Source organism: Rosa chinensis, chromosome 6, assembly GCF_002994745.2.
Source record: "Rosa chinensis cultivar Old Blush chromosome 6, RchiOBHm-V2, whole genome shotgun sequence".
NCBI lineage: Eukaryota > Viridiplantae > Streptophyta > Magnoliopsida > Rosales > Rosaceae > Rosa > Rosa chinensis.
This window is the reverse complement of record NC_037093.1, coordinates 68,611,157-68,635,416: the sequence shown is the minus strand read 5'-3', so window position 1 is coordinate 68,635,416 and position 24,260 is coordinate 68,611,157. Positions and strand designations below refer to the sequence as shown.

General features: G+C 37.9%; 5 protein-coding genes across 6 annotated transcripts; 2 read left to right on the top strand and 3 right to left on the bottom strand.

The window, feature by feature from the left end:
* Window positions 1-1,706: 1,706 nt before the first annotated feature.
* Window positions 1,707-2,879, top strand: LOC112173673 (transcription factor WER). Its single transcript, XM_024311354.2, has 3 exons — window positions 1,707-2,011; window positions 2,097-2,226; window positions 2,311-2,879. The coding sequence occupies exons 1-3, from the start codon at window positions 1,873-1,875 to the stop codon at window positions 2,708-2,710; spliced, it is 669 nt and encodes a 222-aa protein (XP_024167122.1). The 5' UTR covers window positions 1,707-1,872; the 3' UTR covers window positions 2,711-2,879.
* On the bottom strand, window positions 2,867-5,484 carry LOC112173671 (cytochrome P450 CYP72A219). Its single transcript, XM_024311353.2, has 5 exons — window positions 4,851-5,484; window positions 4,549-4,769; window positions 4,224-4,468; window positions 3,692-4,055; window positions 2,867-3,478 (listed from the first exon to the last, which is right to left on the bottom strand). Exons 1-5 carry the CDS (start codon window positions 5,128-5,130, stop codon window positions 3,053-3,055), a joined length of 1,536 nt encoding a protein of 511 aa, XP_024167121.1. The 5' UTR covers window positions 5,131-5,484; the 3' UTR covers window positions 2,867-3,052.
* Window positions 5,485-7,031: 1,547 nt separating this feature from the next.
* LOC112168781 (trihelix transcription factor GT-2) lies at window positions 7,032-9,222 on the top strand. Its single transcript, XM_024305699.2, has 2 exons — window positions 7,032-7,618; window positions 7,730-9,222. The coding sequence occupies exons 1-2, from the start codon at window positions 7,206-7,208 to the stop codon at window positions 9,006-9,008; spliced, it is 1,692 nt and encodes a 563-aa protein (XP_024161467.1). The 5' UTR covers window positions 7,032-7,205; the 3' UTR covers window positions 9,009-9,222.
* A 110-nt stretch (window positions 9,223-9,332) lies between these two features.
* Window positions 9,333-11,173, bottom strand: LOC112168782 (transcription factor MYB1). 2 transcript variants are annotated; one of them, XM_024305700.2, is made up of 3 exons: window positions 10,924-11,173; window positions 10,665-10,794; window positions 9,333-10,319 (listed from the first exon to the last, which is right to left on the bottom strand). In XM_024305700.2, the coding sequence occupies exons 1-3, from the start codon at window positions 11,057-11,059 to the stop codon at window positions 9,890-9,892; spliced, it is 696 nt and encodes a 231-aa protein (XP_024161468.1). In that variant the 5' UTR covers window positions 11,060-11,173; the 3' UTR covers window positions 9,333-9,889. The 2 variants fall into 2 exon arrangements, with proteins under 2 accessions (XP_024161468.1, XP_024161469.1); XM_024305701.2 differs by having other exon boundaries at window positions 9,333-10,316; window positions 10,924-11,165.
* Window positions 11,174-22,493: 11,320 nt separating this feature from the next.
* On the bottom strand, window positions 22,494-23,975 carry LOC112173463 (transcription factor WER). The gene is made up of 3 exons (XM_024311096.2): window positions 23,722-23,975; window positions 23,412-23,541; window positions 22,494-23,231 (listed from the first exon to the last, which is right to left on the bottom strand). The coding sequence occupies exons 1-3, from the start codon at window positions 23,852-23,854 to the stop codon at window positions 22,670-22,672; spliced, it is 825 nt and encodes a 274-aa protein (XP_024166864.1). The 5' UTR covers window positions 23,855-23,975; the 3' UTR covers window positions 22,494-22,669.
* Window positions 23,976-24,260: the final 285 nt, after the last annotated feature.

Here is a 24,260-nt window from a genome sequence, read left to right as displayed (position 1 = left end):
CCACGTGTTGAGGGGGTCAACAAACTCAATGATGATGATGACTAGCTTGTTGATGGTTTAACGAGAGCATTGTGTAATGCAAACACCATCCTTGGTTCCAGACTTCCAATGATGACCAACTCAAAAATAGGGTGTTCGATAGTATGAGAGAGAGAGAGAGAGATTTTCGAATTGAGAGTGATTATATTATTGGGAGTTCCACGACAAACAGTTATTAATCCAACAATTTCTGACTCTGAGTTTCACAATGGAACTTTCACTAAAAAACTACTTCATTTATTGGTGATTTCAGAACTTGAATTATGGCGAGTAATATTCAAATCGGCCCCCTTTCTTTCGAGATTGCGGGTGGGTGCCAGTCATCCCAAATCGGCTGTCGCAGATGAACTAATATCGTCTAATCCTCTATTTAATTTTTTTAAAATAAAAATAAATTATAGTGAGTAGGGTTTAGGTGTTCATAAGGATAATCTTAAAATTTGTAAACTATTTGCAGTAGTTAATACTGATTATTATCTAGAGTTCCATTCATGAAGATCCAACTGACCATACTCTTCCAATTCAAGTAAATCCACCACTACTTCTGTGCTTTTGATTCCCGCTTTTTACCGAACCCTCAATCAAAAGCAACATCAATCAGACTCCAGTTTAAGTTTATTATAATGACGATCCCTGCAGGCACTTGAGAAAGAGGAGAGCCTTTTTCAAGCGGCGGCAATAATAATAACAATGTAATTCATTATAATACTAAACTAAGGAAACCTCTGTCAGAATTTGCAAATACTCAAATACATAATCTATGAAATCATATGCTTCCACATGCTTTCATTCACGTTCAAATTCTGCAGATGTAATTCTACACATGTTCGTTGCCGGATGTGATTGTTTCCGAATATGTAGATGTATGGTATTCTTGTAGATTTTTATTTACTAATATGTCTATCTTTGAATCATAAATAAACAAGAATGATCTCAACAGAATAATCTCTTCCCAAATTGGTTAAAATACGAAATGGGATCCTCCGCTTGATTTGTGCATTGTGGAATCACAATTCACAAGTGGTCTATGAGTCCTTCAGTCAGTAACTAGTATTCAGCCTCAGCTAAGAAGACGTGGGTTAGCTAGGTCTTATAATATGCTCTTGCTAGAGAGCAGACAACAAAAACAGAATACAAAAGCATGATGAGGGCACAGAATTCTGTGACTATAAAACATGGCTGATCATGTGGGTGGTGTAAGGACTTGCAAGGACATACAAATCATCCAAATTCTCTCTCTGTGGAAAAGAAGAATCTAATCAATCCCTGCAAAGAATATGTGTCTCCCTCCTCTGGGTTTTACTAATTTATAATTGTTGTTGCTATTCTCCCCATGCTTATCTTATTGACTAGTTTTCATACTTCTTATGATGTATTTGACTCTTGTGTTTTTGAATCACTTGACTAATTTGTTGTCCTGATGGAAAGGGTAATTTACTTTTCACTGCTGTCAAACTTTGTCATCATTGCCTTCATAGAACACATCACATGCATCATACAATTATTTAGAAATCAGGGGTAGATATGATTGGACAATGTGGGCCATCTGATCTGCATTTTTCACATTTTTACTTACTGCCAAAGTGCCAAGTCATGTGTACTGTACATTCATATGAGAGCAATCATTAAATACATGCACATTGTCTGTTTGTCCTCGGAATTTCTATATAGAGTTAGCTGGGGTCGAAACTTTTCCAATGAAAGGTAGCTGGTAATTTAGCTTAGATAGAACCAACATTGCCACATCTCTTCACTGCCATAAATATATAAACCTTCTCAAGCTTCAACCCTACTACTTTCAGCAAGAAATCACTGAGGAATAGGGAAGTGGCAATGGTGCCATTAAGCACTAGAAGTTACAAGAACAAGGAAGTAAACAGAGGGTCTTGGACAGCAGAAGAAGATCAGAGACTGGCTCAAGTTATTGAAGTCCATGGCCCAAGAAAGTGGAAGTCTGTTGCAACCAAAGCAGGTTTAGTATTCATCTCTCTCTCTCTTTCTTCTCAAGATATGATGATGAATGTTGAAGGTTTTAATTTTGTTGTTTGTGATTGCAGGTCTAAACCGATGTGGGAAGAGTTGCAGACTGAGATGGATGAACTATCTTAGACCAAATATCAAGAGAGGCAATATATCAGACCAAGAAGAGGACTTGATACTCAGGCTTCATAAACTCCTTGGAAACAGGTGATCTACTTCTTTCACTTCAGACACTACTTTTTGTTATTGGGGTTTCACAATTGGATTGAGTCGGATTCTGTTCCAATTTAGGTGGTCATTGATTGCCGGAAGACTGCCTGGTCGAACAGACAACGAGATTAAGAATTACTGGAACTCTCATTTGAGCAAGAAGATCAGGCATAACGAGAGATCACAAAAACAAAACAGACTACTTTGTGCATCATCAAATCCAGCAGCACAAGAGTTGTCCTCCTCGTCCGAGCCTCAGAATGTTGAGTTAATGGAGAACAATGCTGTACCAATTGGAATGGAAGATGACAGCACGAAACGCGAGGAGAACTACTTCTTCAAGTCCATGAGCTTTAATGGATCATCTGGAGATGAGTTCTTGTTTGATGGCTCAACTGCTGACGAGGGGCCTCTGAATTTGGAGTGGATGAATAGATTTCTAGAAATGGATGAGAGTTGGTTTACTCTGCATGACATTTGAGCCTCGTTTCAGTTTGTAGTTAAAGCACTTTCGACAAGGCCTTTTGCTAATTCTAGGAAAAATCCCACTCTAGATTTTCTCCATGTATTCTTCACTGAGATTTTTCCTTGCATTAACAAATTTATGTTGGTCTTCTTTTAAAGCAAAGTTTCAAGCTTGATGCCAGTAACTGGTTTTAATGTTTTATTATAAGAACTGAATGGATGTGACCCAAGTGACAATTACACCTTATTATTGGCAGCACTTTCATAAATCAAGTGTGATGCCAACAATAGTCTTATCATAAGTACTAAATGGATGTGAACAACATCAGAATCCCGGCTAAAAATTTCATCTGGTATCTTAAATTCTATGGAGGATAACTGGGGCTCCATGTTGAGGCTGAACGGTAATGCCTATAACAGGAGCATGAGTGTATGAGCTCGAGAGCTCGAACCAAAAACGTTGAAGAATCATAGCCAGGGCCATCTTTGCTTCTATCACAGCAAATGTTTGGCCTAGACATATTCTTGGTCCCCAACCAAATGGATAGAACGCCATTTGATCCTTTGATGCTTTTGCAACTCCTTCGGCAAATCTCTCCGGGTTGAATTCCCCAACGATTTCACCCCAGTATTTGGGGTCATGTTGAAGAAACAGAGTGAGCAACACAAATTCAACCCCAGCTGGGACTGAAATGCCTCCTATGTTGGTTTTCTGGTTGGTGTGCCTATAGAGTGCACTCACTGTTGAATATAGCCTCAGAACTTCGTTTAATATCATTGATACCTGCATAACATTTCAGAAAAAAATTAACAACCTCTAACAGCAGTTGAGTTAGGCATTTGTTTGAACATCTTGTGCTCACAGTAGGAAAATAAATAAGGTTCATAAACACATTCTACGTTGTTAGACTCTTATTTTGAACTATGGATTTGAAAACGAGATTATCCTTCATCAATTGTTCATATGTCTAGTCTAACAACATAGCATGTCACTTACGATCTTGAGGTGATTTAAGGCATCCAAATCGGGAGTTTCGTTTCCACAGACACGCAGGACCTCTTCTCTTGCTTTTCCTTGCCAGCTTGGATGCATAGACAAGACGATCATAGTCCAAGTCAGCCAATTGGCCGTGGTCTCTTGGCCAGCAAAGTAGAACAGCTTGCATTCCTCTATCACATCCTCAATTGTCATACTATTCTGCTCTTGTTTTGTGCATTGTAACAGTAAACCCAGAAGATCATTGCCACCCACTTCTCCATTCTCAATGGCTTGCTCTTTCCTTCTGATCATGTCCCTCAATATGCGTTTAATTTCATTGTCCAAGTTATACCTCCTCCTGTTCTTTTTAGTGGGGAAGAATCTGCGGTACATAGATAGAAATCAACACGCCATTTTCTAATGAATCACAATTTTTTACACCCCACATTACGTGACAGCATACTTGTCATAGTCACGTAGTTGCTAAATTTTATTCAATCTTGAATTGTTGATAGTATGAAAGATATAGCATCATATTCATTTTCAGTACCTTAAACCTGGGAAGTAGAAACCGTAATAGGCTTCAAGCACTAAAACAACTTGCTGTTTCTGAAGTTCAAATATCTTCTTTCCCTCTTCATAGCTACTTCCAAAGGCTGTTCGAGCTATGACATCGCCGGCGAGGTTTTGAAACTCAGGCGCCACATCTACTTCACAATACCCTTCACCAGCAACTAGTTTATCCCATCGACTGATCAGGCCACAACAACTGGTTTCAAATGCAGGTACCATTCCCTACTTTCCCGCAATTAATTTTCAATCCATGCAGGCAAGGTGTTCTAATCTAATGCCTGAAAGAGAGAGTTGGTGTGTACCTTTAATTTCTCGAGGTGGAAGGCGGGGCTAATGAGCCTTCTGCGCTTGGCCCATTGCTCTCCCTCCAAGGTTGTAACTCCGAGTTGCAGAAGATTGACAAGTGGATTCAGTGGTGGCTTTATAATATGTCCATTCTTGTCTGCTAATATCGACTTGATCATCTCCGGGTCAGCTATTACTAGCCTTGGCCTTGTTCCAATCCAACACAGACTCACTTTCCCTAATTAAGAAAATCACAATATCATTATTCAGATTTCAGAATGAGATTCAGCAAAGTACTCATTTTGTTTAAATTAGTTACCATAGTTTTGAACCATTTGATAGAAGAATGGGAAGACACGTGGGGCAATCTGGTGGTTGAGGGACATGGGTTTGGACCAAGCTTCCATGTTGGAGCTACTGATCTCTTTCATGTCATCCTGGAAAAGCCTGTAAGATCTTCCTCTGATCCCTTGCTTTCTTAACTGCTTCTCTAAGCTTCTGGGTCTCCACCAATACACGTTGATGACTCTCAGAGCAGAATAAACAATCAGTGAAACCAAAGAGAAGATCAAAGTGTTAAAAGTATGATAGTCTTCCATTGTTTCTCTTTGCTGATTGCTTATTATGTTTCGAAACTGAGATCCAGTACTGGTGGATTTATAGCTAAAATAGTCAACATTTAGGCAGTGTTTGGGTAAGGTACTTTGGGCAGGGAGAAGAGGACTAGAGAGATTAAAAAAAAACAAAAAAAACAGAGAGGAACTTAAATTATTTGGGGTTTTGAGAGAGGATTATTAGATATATGAGACATATAATGAGGCAAATTCTTCCACTGAGTTCCGCATGAAGAGGTGTAATTCTGAAATTCCAAAGAACCCGAAGAACTACGACTACGCAACGGTCAACCATCTCGATTTCTAGGTTCGTTCTTTCTTCGATCTTGTTACATCACCTCAAAATCTCATCATCTTCGAGTTCTTTGGAACCTTTAAATATCCTACCCAAACACTGCCTTAGGGACTTCTTTCTCATTATTAGTGTGATAAATCTTTTCCTTGACGACCAAGTTTCAACGAACGACAAGAGGCTCTTTCATTTTCAAGTAAAAAAAATCAGAGATGGACGGAGGACCATGGAATGATCTTGCAGATGCCGTGCTCGCCAAGACGGCTGGCGTGTCGTATCTGTAATGATTTCAGATTCTCGTCGACTGGGCTAGGACTTGCTGGTTTTGCTCAATATCAGTTGGGTTGGGCCTTGGGACAATCCCTGGTTTTTAACTTTGGGCTTTGGATAATTCGATCTTCCAAGATCAAACTTCTCAACTTGGAGTCAATCAAAACTGTTCCAATGCTCTATAGTGCATGGGATTCCAAATTATCACTTCTATTCCTCAATTTTATGTTCCGTTCTTCACTTTCGGTACATTAGGTCACTTTTAGTCACATTCTCTACTATGAGTAATACTGATTTTAGTTGAAGCCACATCAAGGGTGTTTTGTCAAACGATTTGGCGGTAGGAACCAAAGTGATATCAAATTGAAGGACCAAACTGACAGAGAGTTTGGAAAATTCGAAACCTAGCAAACAAATTGTAGAAGAAGAACCAAACGAAGTAAATGAGGAATCGCTTTCGAAATTTGGAAGGGTCGGGAGAGAGAGAGAGAGTCGTGTGATGGCGCAGAGCCGTACAGCAATAATTGTAAAATTGTCAAATACAGGGAGTGGCCGTTGGATGAGAGCTCCATATGCGGGGAGAGTACAGACAGAGAATTAATGGTGGAGACAAGTCGAGCAGACCAAAACAACCGAGACAAGAGGACAACCTCTCTCTCTCTCTCTCGAATCTTCACGTGCATGAATAAAACCCAACCCATGCCGTACTCAGACTCCCCACTCTTTTGCAGTTTGAGGACAATTTCTTCAACACGTGTAGCTGTGGATGTACTCTTCAACATGTTTTTTTTTTTTTTTCAAAAAAATGTGTAGTTAACTAGATATAGTCTAAGCAACAAAAATGAAAAATAGCGATGGAAAAAATCGATGCTATTCATATGGAATGAGATGCACAAATTTTTTTTTATCGGGGAGCAGTAAAGCAGAATAAAGTTGTTATAGTAAAAGTGTTATCTCATCTATCTTTTTGAAGAAACACATTATACTTTGTGAGAGTCAAAATGACTTGGTTAATTTATATCTCCCGATATTTATATTATATAAGTAAAATAATGAAACTGTGAGCTATGATTGAATTGAGTTTGTACGGTTGATACAGAGTCAATTCAATTAGATTTTAATAAGTAACCGACTGATTCAAATCAGATTTTGATTAAATTTTTAATAATTCTATGATATTTATGTGTTTGATTTCAAAAGCTCATATGTAGGTTTTTTTTTTTTTTTTGGGGGTCAAATTGTAGGTTTTGGTTAAAACCTATATAGAAATTAGGGTTTTATTTCATACCAATAAAAAAAAAAAAATACGGACTGCAATCTTATCCTTCCCTTCTCATAGTACTCTGCGGAGGTTCAGTCGGTTATATGTTTAAGCCTTGAAACTTGAAAAGATCTTTCTGTTGGGATTTGTTCCCAAAAAAAGAAGAAGAAGAAGAAAGAAAGAAGCTTTGCATTGTGCCCCCAACACATTCACATATCTTAGACGAGGAAGATAAATATGCAGTCTAATTTTGAAATAGCAGACCTCCCTTCTCAGCAACACTTCATGGACACCAACTCTTCCTCACCTGTTTTGCCCATTTTCTTTACTCCCCAAAATCAAAACCACCCCAGTTTCCACCGACAACTTGAGCACCAACAGTTGGGTCATCACCACCTTGTTCATCCCACTCCCATTACCCATGAGTTGTTTCAAGGATTACACCCACAACCAGAACAAGAGCAATCTGGAACACTGCATTGGCAGATGAGTCCTATAAATTTCAAGCTGGGTCTGAATGAGAACAGTGCCAGTGGTGAGGTTGCTCTGCTTGATGAAAACAGCCCTCTATTTCTTCAGAGCCGCCCACAAAATTTGGGTTTCAAAAGTTGGCAACCCCAGGAATTTTGCACTAGAAAAGAACCCTTTTGGTAATTGGATTGGATTCACACGTACATGTTTTTGTTTCGTTTGTTTGTCTCTGTTTTTTCCATGTTGCTGTAAATTTTGAACGCCATGTGTTTGTGAAAATGCGTCTGCAGGAAGCCACATGAAACACAAGGCATGAAGCAGAAGCAAGCAACTGAAGGAGAGATATGCAAGGAATTGGAGAGCAAATACAGGCTTTATGGTGAGCTTGAAGCAATTTATAGTCTTGGAAAGATTGGTGAGGTTAATAATAAGCAAACTGGTTCTGGGTCAGCTCTGACTAATGAAAACTCCCCCAAGAATGTGGACCTTGTTCCTGTGCCTTTTGGTGGTTCTCATGGCCTCAATGGTGGCCCAGCAGCTACAGCTGGAGTTGATGATGGGTCAGAAGCCTCCATTGACGAAGAAGTTTCGTATAGGAAGGTTCAGAAGAGGAAGAGAAAGAGGAGGATGAAGGAGCAATTGAGTTCATCAACGACTCGATTTTTCGAGGGTTTAGTGAAGCGTGTGATGGATCACCAAGAGAGTCTGCACCACAAGTACTTGGCATTGATTGAGAAAATGGACAGAGAGAGGAGGGAGAGAGAAGCGGCGTGGAGACTTCAAGAGGCTGAGAAGCATAAGAGAAAAGCCATTGCCCAACTCCATGAACAGGCTCTAGCTTCAAAGAGAGAGTCGCTCATTGTTTCATACATTGAGAAAATCACAGGCCAAAAGGTCAACATTCCTTCTAGGGAAACCCCATCATTGTTGCAATGTGATTATTCAAATGGAGCTATGGAGGAGGAGTTGACGCCAGTCAAAGTTGATCAGACAAATAGCAGATGGCCTCAAAGTGAAGTTGAGGCTTTGATTCTAGTGAGAAGTAATATAGAATCCAAGTTTCAGGAGCCAGGGCTTAAAGGGCCTCTTTGGGAACAGGTGAGTGCTTCAATGGATTCATTGGGTTATCAGAGGAGTGCCAAGAGGTGCAAAGAGAAGTGGGAGAACATCAACAAGTACTTCAGGAAAACCAAAGACAGCCCGAAAAAACGTCCTCAGCAGTCCAAAACTTGCTCTTATTTTAATAAGTTGGATCAGCTGTACTCTAGAACACCAGTCACCAATCCCTCATCATCTTCGTATTGTTCTAGCAACCCTGTAGTTAGCATCGAAAGGCAAGGTTACTCGGAGCTTTTACAAGCGGTTCTTGATGGGAGTGAAACTCAAAACCTGTCTAGTGGGAACTTTGAAATACTCTCTGAAATAGGGTCCAATAGGTTGGATTTTGATGGCATTACTAATGGTAAGGTAGAGCATTTGCGAGAAGATCATGGGAAGGAGAAGGAAAACCATGAGGATGATGGAAGCATGGAAGAAGAAGACATTGATGGTAATGATTCTGATGAGTAGGGTAGAGCATGACCATCAGATAGAATAGAAAGGTACGCCGGTCTATCACAGCCTGTAGTGTAGTTGTTTTTTGAACCTAGGAACTTTGAGTGTTTTGAGATCCAATGCCATTGATTAATTTGTGCTATTTGCTTGGGCTTTAGGCTTTCTTTTTTGTAGTTTTTATGCTTGCAGCGACAGACTTTGAGTTAAATTAAATTCTTCTTTCACAGTATATTGGTATTGGAAAATGTATCTACCCTATGAGGCTGTTGGTTAAGTCTACCAACTCATTATACATCAGTTACTTGTACTACGAAACCAACTTCCATCCACCCAGATGCTAAAAAAACTACTCAATTAATTCCAGTTCATGATTAAGCGCCCGCTCAAAAGCGAAAGCCATCGATTTGATAAACAAACCTGGCAGGACTAACAAACAAACCAGACATTATCCTCTGTCCCGAAAGATAATCCATCATTTTCGTATTAGTTTTAGTTAGGTAGAACAAAACGACCAGGAACCGAAGCAAAATCCCTTTTTACGAATATTGGTAGTATTGTAAACACGGCATTTTGGTTAAAATTGAAAACACCTCAGAAATCAGAAATGGAAGCTTAATAAGTCCGAGAAGGGGGTGGAGTTGGATTGCTTTGTAAACAGAACCATGAAAGCGTAGCAACTTTTACTCTTTGTGAGACCAAACACCAATGGAAGTTGCAAATACAGAAAAAAAAATATATATCTTTTTGTTGAAGGATTTATAATTAGCAGAGGAATAGAAGAATCAAGGACCCAAAGCTGCTTCAAGAAGACAACTGTCCATACCTGCCCAATTATTTAGCAACTGTTGCAAGTACAAAGAAGCTTCAGCAACAATTTTCATGAATAGAAACGACTTTCATAACTCTAAATGACCGATGTCGGCACCATTCGTGCAGTCGGCGACCATGGTATTCAATTCACAAAGCTTAGAGAAGTCGGTATGAAGAAACTCAGATATGCTAAGTTGCCCTGCATTTAGATCCATTATGAAGTTCCATGCCATACCACTTTCACCAGTGGTCTGCAAGAATCCGTCACCAGAATCTGGTTCTGCCTTAATATTCCTTTCAACTCCAGAGAGAAATGGTTGTTCTGCTAATTCATTTCTGGTGCTGCTTGTTGGTCTGATTTCATTGTTGGTCAAATAAGGGTCCTTGATGGTTTTCCTCTCGTTTCTAGACCGTCTTGAGCTGTTTTCCTGTTTCTTCCTTATGGTAGAATTCCAATAGTTCTTTATCTCATTGTCTGTTCGCCCTGGAAGCCTTCCAGCTATCAATGACCATCTACTAGTACCAGAAAGTAAAAAAAAAAACAAATAATTCAACACTAGTACTGAATACTGATTGAAACTTATAAAGTTTAAAGTTTAAACACTCGTTGTAACATTAAATTAAAGATTAATAAGTTAACAAAATTCTTAGCGGTTGCTTGCAATGCCTATAGCTATATATTCTCAATGGGTACTACTGTCGTAGCGTATTTACTCGGTGGTTGGTAGTTATTACAACGAGGAGTTCTTCTGCCATCTATAGCCTAGTAATTAGAGGGAATTTGCTTTCGGTATGCCATATTGATCAGAATTGTAGAATTATCGTTATTGAAGTGAGTCAAGGGACAAAGGCGGTAAGTACCTGTTGCCTAAGAGTTTGTGAAGCCTGATGATGAGCTCTTCTTCATCTTCAGTAATGTTCCCTCTCTTGATATCAGGCCTCAGATAATTCAACCACCTAAGCCTGCAACTCTTTCCACATCTCTTCAGACCTGCACCCAACAATGTAATGATGTATTACATTTTTACATGAATAATCGATCCTCAACTATCTTCTGCCATTTTCATAAAACATCAATATTGAGAAAGTTGTATTCATAGTACTGAAAGCAATTACTCACCTGTTTCCCTCGACATTTTCCCCCATTTCCCTTCACCGTACTCTTTGACATAATCTCTCAGAACCTGATCTTCATGAGCAGTCCAGGCTCCTTTGTTCGCTCCCTCCTTATCACAACGAGAGCTGCTTCTTCCCATCTCTCACTCCTGTTTCTGGTTTCTGTCTCTCTTTTTTCTCTCCCTTTCTTCCAGAATTGCACGTTGTTGTGCCAGTGTTTCGGAGTGACTCGTTTTATAGATGTTTTCTGGTATTCAACCTAATCCTTTATTATAAGACTACCTAGAAATCTGTGAATTAATCTTTTCATCTCTTTAACAACGTGGTTGGAATCGAAATAAAGAAACCGACTAAGTGCCAAGGTTGTGGCCTACTATTTTGGTACTTCATGTGTAATATTACTAACTTTTTCATGTTCATCAGCAGTACGTGTCCAACTGGTCTATATAAGAAAGAAAAAATACTACGATTCTCTGCATAATATTGATCTTTCCTCGTTAAAATGAGGCATATAAAATCAAAACTTATGACATGTTTTTGTAAAGTTTCATCAGATGTATATGCTTTCATATCAGAGAAAGTAAAAACCAGAAGTCTAGAAGTATAAATTATTTGGTCAAACATAGAATCTAGATTCGAGAATATAAGTGTGACGTTACCCTAGTTTTTTGCTTATTCCAAAACCATAAGGGTAAAAAATAAAAATAGTATCCAAATTATGGTCGACTCCGAATTTCTGTACCCAAGTTTCTAAAACTATCACTTTGGTACCTGAAGTTCGGACCCTGACCCAACTTTAGTACCTAGAACACTGTTGGCCGTTACGGAGTTAGTCAATTGTCAAACTTTGAGGGGCATTCTCGTCCTTTCACCAGGTTTCTTCTTCTTCCTGAAACTCTCTTCATTTTCTTCTTCCTCCCAACTCTCCCATCATCTTGGGCACGAGTGGGCTGCGCAGGCGCGGGGCCCTGGGTGGGTTGCGCAAGCGTGGGACGTAGGTACATATGTTGGGTCGGGCTAGATAACCTGGGTACCATTATGATAGTTTTTTAAAATTTGGGTACAGAAATTCAGAGTCGGTCATAGGTTAGGTACTATTTGTATTTTTTCCCTTGGAGGTAAAGACAGAGGGTCAGTTTTACCCCTAAGAAAATGCCACGTGGCATGATAGTTAACACCGTCCATGACGGCAGGTACGAATGTTGGGTCGGGTGGGATATTTGGGGTACCATTGTGATAGTTTCGGAAGCTTGGGTATAGAAATTCGGAGTGGCCCATAAGTTGGGTACTGTTTGTAATTTTTTCCCAAACCATTAATCAAAGTATAGTAATACGCTAATGCCATTTGATTTCGTAATATTTGATCTGATGAGAAAAAACTCGGAGTACCCAGCAAAATGGGCCTCTTTTCATAGTATTTAATCTACTTAATCGTGATTATTTTTTAGTACATCGGAACAAATCAAACCTCTGACTTACTATATACTTTTGTGATTTATTATTTTTATTATTTATTAAACCTACTTGACTTACATTTTTATTTTATTTTTGAATCAGGAGAAAAATATATTCATCACAAGTGAGAATATGCTGTTATATACCATTCCGCTGTTATTTAAGGCCATAGACAGACAAGAAGATAGTGATAGTAACCACAAGTGGTACGTACAAATAGTCCTACTCATTAGACATTCAAATACGTAAAGGTAGCGGAGACCCTCTTTTGGTACCACTCTAGAGACGCTAGAGAGATTTAGAGTGCACATCAGTGCATAGCTTCCTAATACATAGAATTTATTGTAATTAGACAAAACTAAAAACATAGGATAGGCCTAGGGCAAAAACATGGCAGCCCAAGAGCATCCAAATGGAGTAGTCCAGCTCCAGAGTCCATCAAGCAGGCTTTGTCCTGGCCCATCACCCTGACGACATGTCGTATGTCACAAGCCCAGCACTTTTGCCCGACCCGCTTTGCCACGACCTGTGCCGCCCCGATCTACACCGCCACAACCACTCGACGCTTCGACCTAAACCGCCGCACACCACGAAAAAACCAATCCCGAATCCCGCCAGTCCAACCTCCCATCGTCTGCACCACCATCGATTCAGAACCATGTCGCTGAACAGGGATGATGCCAGAAGACCTAAGTCGAAATCATTTGAACCACCTCGAGAGCAACCATCCATAGAGCACCCTTGAAACAGATCGGATCGACTACCCGTCCGGCAGTAGATCCCCAGAGCCAAGTATTCAATCAACAGGTCTTGGGTGCCACCGGACGAGCTCGAGTATTCAATCGGAAAGGAACCGGTCTTGGGTGTTAGACCTACTTGACTTACATTATGATACCATAGTATTTAAAAATTAAAAATTTAAATTTAAATTTAAAAATACATTTGAAAATTAGTTTTCTTACTTAAACGAAAACACTATTGTTTTTTTTTTTTTAATAGAAATTGATATCATTAGGATCAATTGCTTGTTATTGCAAAAAGACAAAAAACATAAAGAATATTCTCATGATGCTCTCTTCTCTCACGAGAAAAACCCTATGGTCGCAACCGGCCTTGAGTGGCGGCGGCGGCGGCACTGCAAATTTCCTTACTCTCGACAGAGAGGTTTCTCAGCCACGTTGTGGCTCTGCATCTTGGATTTGGAAGGGCGGCGACGTCTCTCCTTCTTCTCCCTTCCTTGGTGATGGCGGTGCTTGGCTTCGACGTCCCTTTAATCTATGTTTGGATCAGTTTGTCTTCTAAATGGATCAGATATTCTAAAGGCAGCCATCTTGGCTGAGATGGCGCGAGTTTCATTGCCTTTAACCTCTTCGGCAGTAGGCAGTGCAGGGCTATTCGCTGCCGTTGTATTTGGGTTAGGTGATGTGGAACAGGGACTCGGTGATGATTGGGTTGTTCAGGCTGGCTTGGGTTTAGATCCGATCAGATGGGATTGGTTGATTTTTATGGTGGCTAAGACGTGATCGGTGGTGACCCGAGTTCCCCTTTGGCGGCAAGGATTGCAGCTAGGCTGCAGTTAGATTGTGACGGTGATGATGGTCATCTTTCTCCTATGCTGGACGGCGCTGAAGGGAAAGTATATGGTGGCAGTGGTGGTGGTGGTCCTGCTGAGGGTGGCGGCTGTTTGGTAGCTAGGAATGCTAGGGTTTGTTTATAGGCTCTAAGACTGTTGGGCCTGGAGTGGACTTCTGCTCATGGTTGGAGTCTTTGGGCTTGCTTTTGGACAGTGGACTTCCTGTGTGCTGTATGGGTCTCTTGTTGGGCTATGTTTGATTGAGGATTCTCAATTTGGGCTGCTCTGATGAATGAAGATGGAGTGGATGATGATACGTCATCCTCTACTCCTAATTTTATTTAATTTTTGATCTTGGTCGCAGAAACCAGTAGCTCTGAGGGTTTTTTATTCCTGCTTCGGAGTTTCTAGGTTTTTGTTTGAAATAATGGCGCGTGGACTTTCTAAAAGGTGGGTGTACTGGGTGTATACTGGGTTCTTATTCTTGTTTAGAATAGGAGTCTTAAGGTGCTCTGAGGAACCATTCTTTCTGTCGACCCCATAGGGGTGTTTCATTTTTGTACTGCTTGCTGAATCTATATAATGGGCTGACCTCTTTTGATCCAAAAAAAAAAATGCTTGTTATTGCTGAAGCAGACCCATTGAGCAGTGGTTGCTAACTTACTATATATTAAGTTTAATTTTTGGCTAATGACCCACTGAGCAGTGGTTACTAACTTACTATATATTAAGTTTATGATTAATTTCAGTTTACCCCCCTGAGGTTTGGGGGTGTCATCATTTCACCTCCTCTACTTTCAATTTTGATTTTTTACCCCCCAAACTTTCCAATTTCAATCAGTCGTGTCCAATTTCTCCTATTCCGTCCAAATTGGACGTTATCTCTGACCTTGAGAGCTAAAATGGTCATTTCAAGATAAAAAATAAATAAAAAATAAAAAAAATCTTCTTTTTTTTTTTTTTTTTTTTTTCCTGTTTCTTCGTTTTTTTTTTAATTTATTTTGATTTATTTAATTTTGTTTTCAACCTATACACCACAAGTTATAATAGGTTTATAAAAACAAAAAAAAATATTCTAGGTGGTTAAAAGCCGCTCGCTGGTCTACGATATTTGTAATATATCTCCGATAAAGTGAAGAATTTTAGGATATATCCCCAATAAAGTGAAGAAATATCTGTAAAAAATAATTTTACACTTTATATGTAAATAATTATCTGTAAAAAATGATTTTACACACTCGCTGGTCTACAATATTTGTGATATATCTCTGATAAAGTGAAGAATTTTAGGATATATCCCCAATAAAATGAAGAAATATCTGTAAAAAATAATTTTACACTTTATCTATAAATAAATATCTGTAAAAAATGATTTTACACAGATATTTCTTCATTTTATTGGGGATATGCAGATATTTACAGATAAAGTGTAAAATCATTTTTTACAGATATTTCTTCACTTTATTGGGGATATATATTCTTCACTTTATTGGAGATATATCACAAATATCGTAGACCAAAAATGATTTTACACATATATTCTTCACTTTATTGGGGATATACAGATATTTATTTACAGATGAAGTGTAAAATTATTTTTTACAGATATTTCTTCACTTTATCGGAGATATATCACAAATATCGTAGACCAGCGAGCGGCTTTCAACCACCTAGAGTATTTTTTTTGTTTTTATAAACCTATTATAACTTGCGGTGTATAGGTTGAAGACAAAATAAAAAAAAAATTATAAAAAAAAAACAGAAAAAAAATATATTTTATTTTATTTTATTGGTCTTGAAATGACCATTTTAGCCATCAAAGGTCAGAGTTAACGTCCAATTTGGACGGAATAGGAGAAATTGGACACGGCTGATTGAAATTGGAAAGTTTGGGGGGTAAAAAATCAAAATTGAAAGTAAAGGGGGTGAAATGATGACACCCCCAAACCTCAGGGGGATAAACTGAAATTAACCCTTAAGTTTAATTTTTGGCTGATTAGTGATGTCATAGATTTAAAAAGTTTGATTAAGAAGTAGCTTAATTGTTGTCACTTACTTCCTAACTTGTCAAGTTTTTAGGTATCTTTTATATATAAAACAAAGAACAGGTCGTGCTTGATGCTTTGGCATAATTGAAAATGCTTTTGAAATGTGATTGGAGGGCAAAGTAAAACTGGATAAATTAACATTTAAACTATATATATATATATATATATATATATATAGATTTTATCCAGAGCGGAGCTCCGCTTTGAAAATTAACTTGTGAAGTTAGAGTTTTGGGTCACTTTTCAGTCACATATCCACATCTCGACCGTTCAGTTTTTAGGTACTAGTGTATAGATCATCTCTGCAAATTTTCAGCCAAATTGATGATCGTTAAGGTATCTAACTCGCTTAAACTAATGGACGGACTAAATCTATCAACCTGAACCGTACTAAATTTAAGGCAATTATCAATGTCTTAACGATCATCATTTTGGCTGAAAATTTGCAGAGACGATCTATACACTAGTACCTAAAACATGAACGGTCAAGATGTGGATATGCGACCGAAAAGTGACCCAGAACTCAAACTTCACACGTTAATTTTCAAAGCGGAGCTCCGCTCTGGATAGGATCTGTGTGTGTGTGTCTGTGTGTGTGTATATATTTAAAGACGTATCCATTTCCTACTTGCAAAGGCATGTTCAAACGACAGCAAGTTTCCAAAGACAGCGGTGGAGATCGAGCTAGGAAATTGCAAATTCTTCTTCTAGCATGCGAGTAGGATTTAGTGGGAGGTTTTAGATCATCCAAGTCCAACAGACTTGTTAATGTTAATTGTTTGATGTTTTGTTGTATTTGAGATCAAAATCCGAACGTAGTCTAGGACTCTGGTCTTTTTTTATTATATTATAGTAGAGGGGTAAGAACCCCATTAAGCGGGTTTTCAATCTACACTCATATTATTATTATTGATAATTTGATTATATTGTGAAAGGGATGTGATGTCAGTTTGAACCTCAACTATAATTATAAACATTCTAAATAATAGAATGTATCTTATTTAATCATACTTCATCAATATAAGAAAGACTAGTAAAGTGTGTCAAGCAATTGGTAAATAGTTTTGTCCATCGCTCATAATATGTGTTCTAGTTTTAGTTAATTTAATATCTCTTATTTCCTTATTACTCGGGTTAATTCCCATAATTTGCTTTTCTTTTTTTTCTTCTTTCAGAAATAGATAACTTCATTACTTGTCAATGATCAGAAGGCATGTACATCATAAGTTGCCTCATACCAAAAGTTATAGATGACACAAACCACCGAACAAATGACAAATAACCCTCATTGTAAACAAATGCGCACAATTAGACAAGCGACAAACAAGACAAAATCGCAACCTAGTGGAAGATACATGACTCGAATCAATTGAACAATAAGTAAGTTTGCCTAGAGACCTCAATTGGTGTACGAAAATACTAGTAGATTGCAAAAAGCCTCCCACAAATGTAAGATCCAGCAGGTCACGAGATATGGTTTGTTGAAAACAAGTCCAAGCCATTAGTCCATTGTCCTGAGCCTGCACTTGAGTAAGCCACCACATTCAAACTAAGGCCCAAACAACCCAAACTCGATCCTCTCCTCCTCGCCCTTGAATATGACTAGAGACTACTCTCCCAGTGGCGGAACACCACCAAAATTCGGCAAAAATAGAAGGGCATATTGTAAATTCCTGGGTCCCAAACCTAGATCTTCCAGAGATCTCGTGAGTACCCCATAACACTGATCTGGACACCCAAGAACAAGGCACCCAGACTCAGTGCTTGACCAATGCCGTCGCCGCCGTCGATCTGCATCCACAACAGCCACATATCATGACCTTCCACCAAAGCAAGACTCCGGCTCCATTCAGCAATGACTCTGCTACCATTCCTGTGCCTCCATCGAAGATCTTCCAATCCCTATAAGAAGGGAGATGCCGCTCGAACCCGATCTCGGGTCTTCTCCCCCAACCAAGGAGCCATCCCGGCCGAAAGCTAAGCCAATTCAAACAGCATACAATTCACCCTTCCGCAAAACAAGGAAAGAGCTGATCAACAGCTTGGTGCAATCGACGAGTATGTGGAGGCGGCAAAGGCCTCCCTAGAAGCTGCACCAAGAGGGCGACGCTAGGGTTTGTCGAGGAAAGACTCTCGACTCTCATTCTTTTCTCTATATCGAGGATTCCAGATGTTCCATGAAAGAATTTGGTGAAATTCTTGTATAATTCCCATACTTTGCTAATTTGCATTTTCTTTACTCTAGTCAACTATATACTACTTCACTAATCTTTCATGAAAATAGAGGTAGAGTTGGTTACCGAAAGATCTACATGCAATAGCTTTTGGCAAAAAATAACTTTTTGGTGAGTCGGTGGCCTTTTAAATATCATAAGATTTTGTGAATAATAACATTTGGAAAGACAATGTCATTTTCTACTTGTAAACTGACAGATACCCAACAAATTAGAAGAGAAAGAGCAAAACAAATGCATGCGCTAATCTGAGATCAATGTTGCTTGCTATAGAGAGCGAATATAACCAAAAAGTGAGTGTTTGTTTTGACCAGTTATTCAATTAACCTTAACTTCAATATCCTGGGTCTAATAAGAGGTATATATTTCAGATTCAGGTAGGGGAACTTGGGACAGAAAGTGTCTAGGTCTCTTATTATTATTATTTTCATTTTCTCATCACAATTTTTGTTTCGATGGGGAGAAAACAGAATGAAATGAAGAGGAAAATTGAAGTCCATTTCAGACAATTTCATGCCTGAAAACTTTTAATTCGAATTAGCAACATTACTGACATGCATGATTAAGTCGATCATTAACAAAATGATCAAAGTCCAATCAGTGAGCTTTGATTTGTTGGTAAGTGAGTTATGATCTGTTGATAAGTTTTAATTCCAACATTATAAAGGTTATGAGTTCGAATGTTCGATTCTTACTTACATAGTTACATATGTAAGAGTGTGGTGGGCTAAAGTTTTTTTAAAATTTTTTTTTTTTTAAAAAGGTCCAATCGGTGGACTAATTATTTGCCACGTCATGATGATCGGTGCTTGCAAAATGTAATTCTTGAAAAAGAGTTACCTAAATGTATTGTCTTGCATCTCGAAGGTGTTAGCAAATTGTCCGAGGTCGTCCGATCTTTTGCTACTACTCAATTGTAAGGAAAATTCTAGTATACGTTGACGTATCAAATACATCAATTTTTTAAAATATTTTAGACCGTTAGATATAATTAAAATATTAATATATCTGACGGACGGTCTAGAATATTTAATAGTGGTAACCTGCTTAGCCGTTAGCCTGTATAATTTTTTTTTTTTTCAAAATTCTCAATTACATATCTACTATCAAATTTAGAAAACCCTAAATTGAAAAAGAGAAGAGAAGACGAAGAAAAGAGGAAGAAACTCGGTCCAAGTTTTGTTCTTGTACAAAACGAGAAAACAAAACTCATTAGCCTGTGTAGTTGTCACTATTCAAGTAAAAACCACAACGAGCGAGGTATAGAAAGAGAATTGATTGTCCTCTCCTTTCTGTTTCATATTAATTGGATGATGTGGTTCAGGGATTGATGTTTTGTGTGATTTGAATTGGATGATGATGTGCGATATTGACTAGGAGTGAAGAGGCGCCACAGGGAACAAAGTGAAGAGGAGAAAAGGAGAAGAAGGAGGAAGAGCGCTCGTAATTTTTTAATTGTGTCAACCAGCAATTTGATGAACTTCAAGATCAAGAAAATGCTGAAAACACTCTGCATTGGATTGGTGAATTGGCGTTGACAGTGGACATCTTGTGTATTCTCACTTTCTGATGAGGTATCTGTATCTCCGAACATGACTGAAGGTTGGACAACATGGATTTGAACTTGTGAAGTTGCTGCCTTCGAAATAGATCTTGTGAACGATGTACAATAATAATCAAATCTCATCATCTTTGGACTCTGCAATCAGCGGAATGAAGAATCCATTTTTTTATATAAACATCACAAGAATGACTGGTTTCCGAAAATGGATGCTCATGCTTCAATTTACACAAAGCAGAATTTAACAGAGGAATAGAGACAATCATTGGCATGAGATACCATTATTGCAGTCGCTGCTGCATCCATGGTGTTCCTGATAAACAGAACGAGCTTGCATATATATTCTAAGCTTCTTATATACAAGTAGCAGTAAAGTAGACCCTTGATAAGCTCATAGTTTTGTTACTCAGCTAGACATGATACATAAACTTAACTACTTCAATAGCCTCAAATTCTTATTAGTAGATAGCTAACAAAGCAGCAGTGAGATTTTTGGCCGTACATAGGGCCACTCATGGTTAGTACAATTACAATATGCTGATCAGATCGTAGCTGGTGTTCTTATTTACAAGGAAGAAACAAAGGAATTGTTGAGGCTCCATGTTCTTATTACCACTTCTAATATTTTGCTTACTAAGCATCAGAAAAATAGAGCAACACACGAAGTTAGACTCTAACCATAAAATCATACTCACAGTTTCCGCTTAATTACAAATAAACACACAAGGATTAAGTTAACTAACATCAAAGGTGGAGAATTCAAATTACAATAGTTATAACATAAACCAAGCAGCATTTGAATGCAGTTAGCAATTCCCTCTTCAATTCTGCTTCTTAGTTTTTCAGGCCTAGAGTCTTCATGCCCCAATGATTCACTATAATCATTCATCTACAGAAACTAGAGTTTCATCGATGATATCATATACGGTTGCACGAAAATAAAATGCCAGGTTTGGCACCTTAGGTTGTACCTTCTCAAGCGTATACCTTCCACTGCGCCGGCTGCAAAAGCTCCCACGGTAACAGAATCCTCGCCCCCTTTGACTCCTGTACATGACTCACACCATTGCTGCTACCGTTTGCTCAATTCTCAGTTGACCCATTTCAGAAAAAAAAAATTTTAATTAATTAAACATATTCTCATTTTATTTTACGATAATAGAGGTCAAAGGTAGTAATTCAGTTGTAATTTTGATAATGCTTCGATATTCCAAGCCTAAGTCTTAAAATTGATGACATAATGAATTATTGTAAAAAGTTGTAATTAGTGTTAATATTTCACTATAACAAGTTTGAGAACCGGTTTTACCAATAAAACAACAAATTATGGTAAAAAGTGGTAATCTAGTTGTAGTAAGTGTTAATGTTTCACTATTACAAGTTTTCAGAACCACTTTACTAATAAAACAACTAATGTGTTGCTATAATAGTAAAACTTCATATATTTAAGTAAATTTGCGGCGAGTCCTTTATGGTGTAATAAGGTTGTTTATTTTATAACAATTGTCCTTTAGGAGTTATTTACTTATTTAACAATATTTTTTCTAGATTTTATGGCAATTGAGGTCCAAAGTAGTAGGCAAGGTTGTATTTGTGGTAATTATTCAATATGACAAGTTTGAGAACCATTTGACCGATGAAACGAATTGTTGTAGAAGTAGTAATCAAGCTCTTGTTTGTGGTAATTTTTTATATTACAAGTCTGAGAACCATTTTACCATTGTGACAACGAATTGCTGTCAAAGTGGTAAAACTTTATGTATAAATAGTAAATGAGGTGCGAGTCCTTAATTGTGTATTAAAGTTTTATATTTTGTAATTCATACTTTTTTTGGTGTAAATCTCATCATCCATGAGATAATTACTCCTCTGACAATACATTTTACTGTAAATTACAACAATTGAGGTATAAAGTGGTAATCATGGTCATTTTTATGATAATTACTTGAAATATGATTCTATTTACAAAAAAAAACGATTACTTTACCAATGCTACAACAAATGTTTTGTTTGTATGGTAAATAATCATATTAGACCTAAAACTTTTCAAGTCCTTATTCTTATAATCCAGTTGTTCTTTTTGTAACTACAATCCTTTCTTTTGTAAATTATATTATCAATGGGATACTGTACAACAAACCACCACATTTGACGTATTTAGTGATAATTATAGTTGTAATCAAAGTAATTACTATATTTAGGATCTTCCTTACAAGTTTTTGAACGATTTACGTATAAAACAATTAATGAGTACTTATTATGGTAATTTATTTATTTTTTAAGTACACATGTCAAATTATAAATGGATAACCTATTGACCTGTACAACAGGTTTCATCAACTAATTTAATTTAATATATATTTATTAAAAAGTTGATGTATGACAAACATCAACACGACTTCCCCCAATTGTAAAGCCATGACATATGGTTTTGGCCCTCTCCTGTTCTTCATTTGGTTTCTTTAAAAGAGCAGTAGTGTTCTTGCATCTGTTCTTTTGCTTTTGCTATTTCATTATACATTTATGTCTTATTTTCTTCGTTTGTTTCACGGATCTCCTCAAGAAAGCTCTTGCATCTCTTTCTCAGATGCACAAATAGAATGACATATTAGCAAGTTGCAATTAACTCATGAGTTGGAACTGCTGCGTATTGCAAATAATATATATATATATAGCTACTTTTTTTTTTTCCTAGCCAGAGAATTAGCTACTAATTTGTTGACCGTTTTATTAGTCAAATGACATATATTGAGACATCACTGACGTGCCTTATATAGTTATATGTGAATTATTAAGATCGAAAGTTCGAAACTAAAAGATGAAGAACAATTTCAAAAAATTAAGCAGACATCCGGAAGATAACTCTTGGGTGCGGGGACCTAGCTGCGGCCGCCTGCCCAATTATTTGGCAGCTCATGATTGGTGCTGCAACCTCCAACTTCTACCTTCATGGGACTCTCCGATTCACAAAGCTTTGAAAAGTCTGTTTGGAGAAATTCAGATATGTCTAACTGACCTTCATTTAGATCCATTATGAAATCATTCCACGTCACATCATTGCTCAAGTCGTCTCCAGCTAGCTCTATATCATTCTTGTTTGCTTCGGCTTCAACGGTGGCACCAGAGAAAAATGTTGTTTTATTTGTAGTAGTTGTGGTGGTACTTTCAAGATGATAACGCTGATGATCTTCTTTCTTTTCATTGTGATTGGTGAAGCAGTAAGAGCTTGTTGGTTCCACCATCCCTCCTCCAACCCCTCCATTATTTTTGGTCGAATGTGGGTCGTCCTCGTCGGCGCCGCTGCCGCTGGGGGATGAGGAGTTCTCCTTGATCTCATTTAAGTGATTTTCTTGTTGTAGCTTCCTCCTTAGAGTGGAATTCCAGTAGTTTTTAATCTCATTGTCAGTTCGGCCAGGTATTCTTCCGGCTATCAATGACCATCTATATATACACAGCAAGTTCTTTATATCAAAGTCAATCACTATAAGTCTATAATTATATTTAAGTACGATTAACTGAACAAAAATGACGATGTAGATTATTAATTATAAGGAAAATATAAATTGATAATCATAAATGTGTGTAGGTAAGAGGAGCCAGGAGGGGAGTGTTGAGTTCCACCTGTTGCCCAAAAGTCTGTGGAGCCTGATGATGAGCTCCTCTTCATCATCTGCAATGTTGCCTCTCTTAATATCAGGCCTCAAATAATTCAACCATCTAAGTCTCACACTCTTCCCACATCTTTTCAGGCCTGCAGAAAACCGCTCAGAATAGAATCCATCAATACTCAACCACTAATATTCATCTCTAATTCTGACATGCATGCATGCATGCACTTGTCAGGATTAAACTTATTAGTTGAGGAAAATGGTAGAATTAATTTAAAGCACTTACTAAGATTCTGCACAAAAAAAAAAAAAAAAAAACTTGCCTGTTTCTTTTGAAATTTTTCCCCATTTGCCTTCACCGTGCTTTTTGACGTAGTCTATCAGAATCTGGTCTTCTCGGGCGGTCCACGCTCCTTTCTTCATTCCCACCTTTTCGAAGCGAGAGCTTCTTCCCATTTCTCGAATCTCGACCACTGTCTTCCTCTATCTGATTATCTGATATGTCGGCTTCTCTCCGTGATCTCACTCTCTCTCTCTCTCTCTCTCTCTCTCTCTGCGGCGAGTAGTGAAGCGACTATTATATATATGTATACATAGGTGCTTTTTTTTATATAGGAATATATAGCCAGCTAATTTTCTTCATATTGTGTGGTTGCAATAATGAACAGTCTTTTCTTTTTTTGGCTGAGGAATTATAATATTAGCACTGTGATATATGGATGACATGAGTTCAATTGGAAGCAGTGGCGGAAGCAAACAGAAGAGCTGCCCAGCTTAGACAATATTTTGGTCTAAAAACCCCCAAGTGTGTGTGTGTATTTATTTACCTTCAGCCCATACTAGCCTAAAAAAAAAAAAAAAA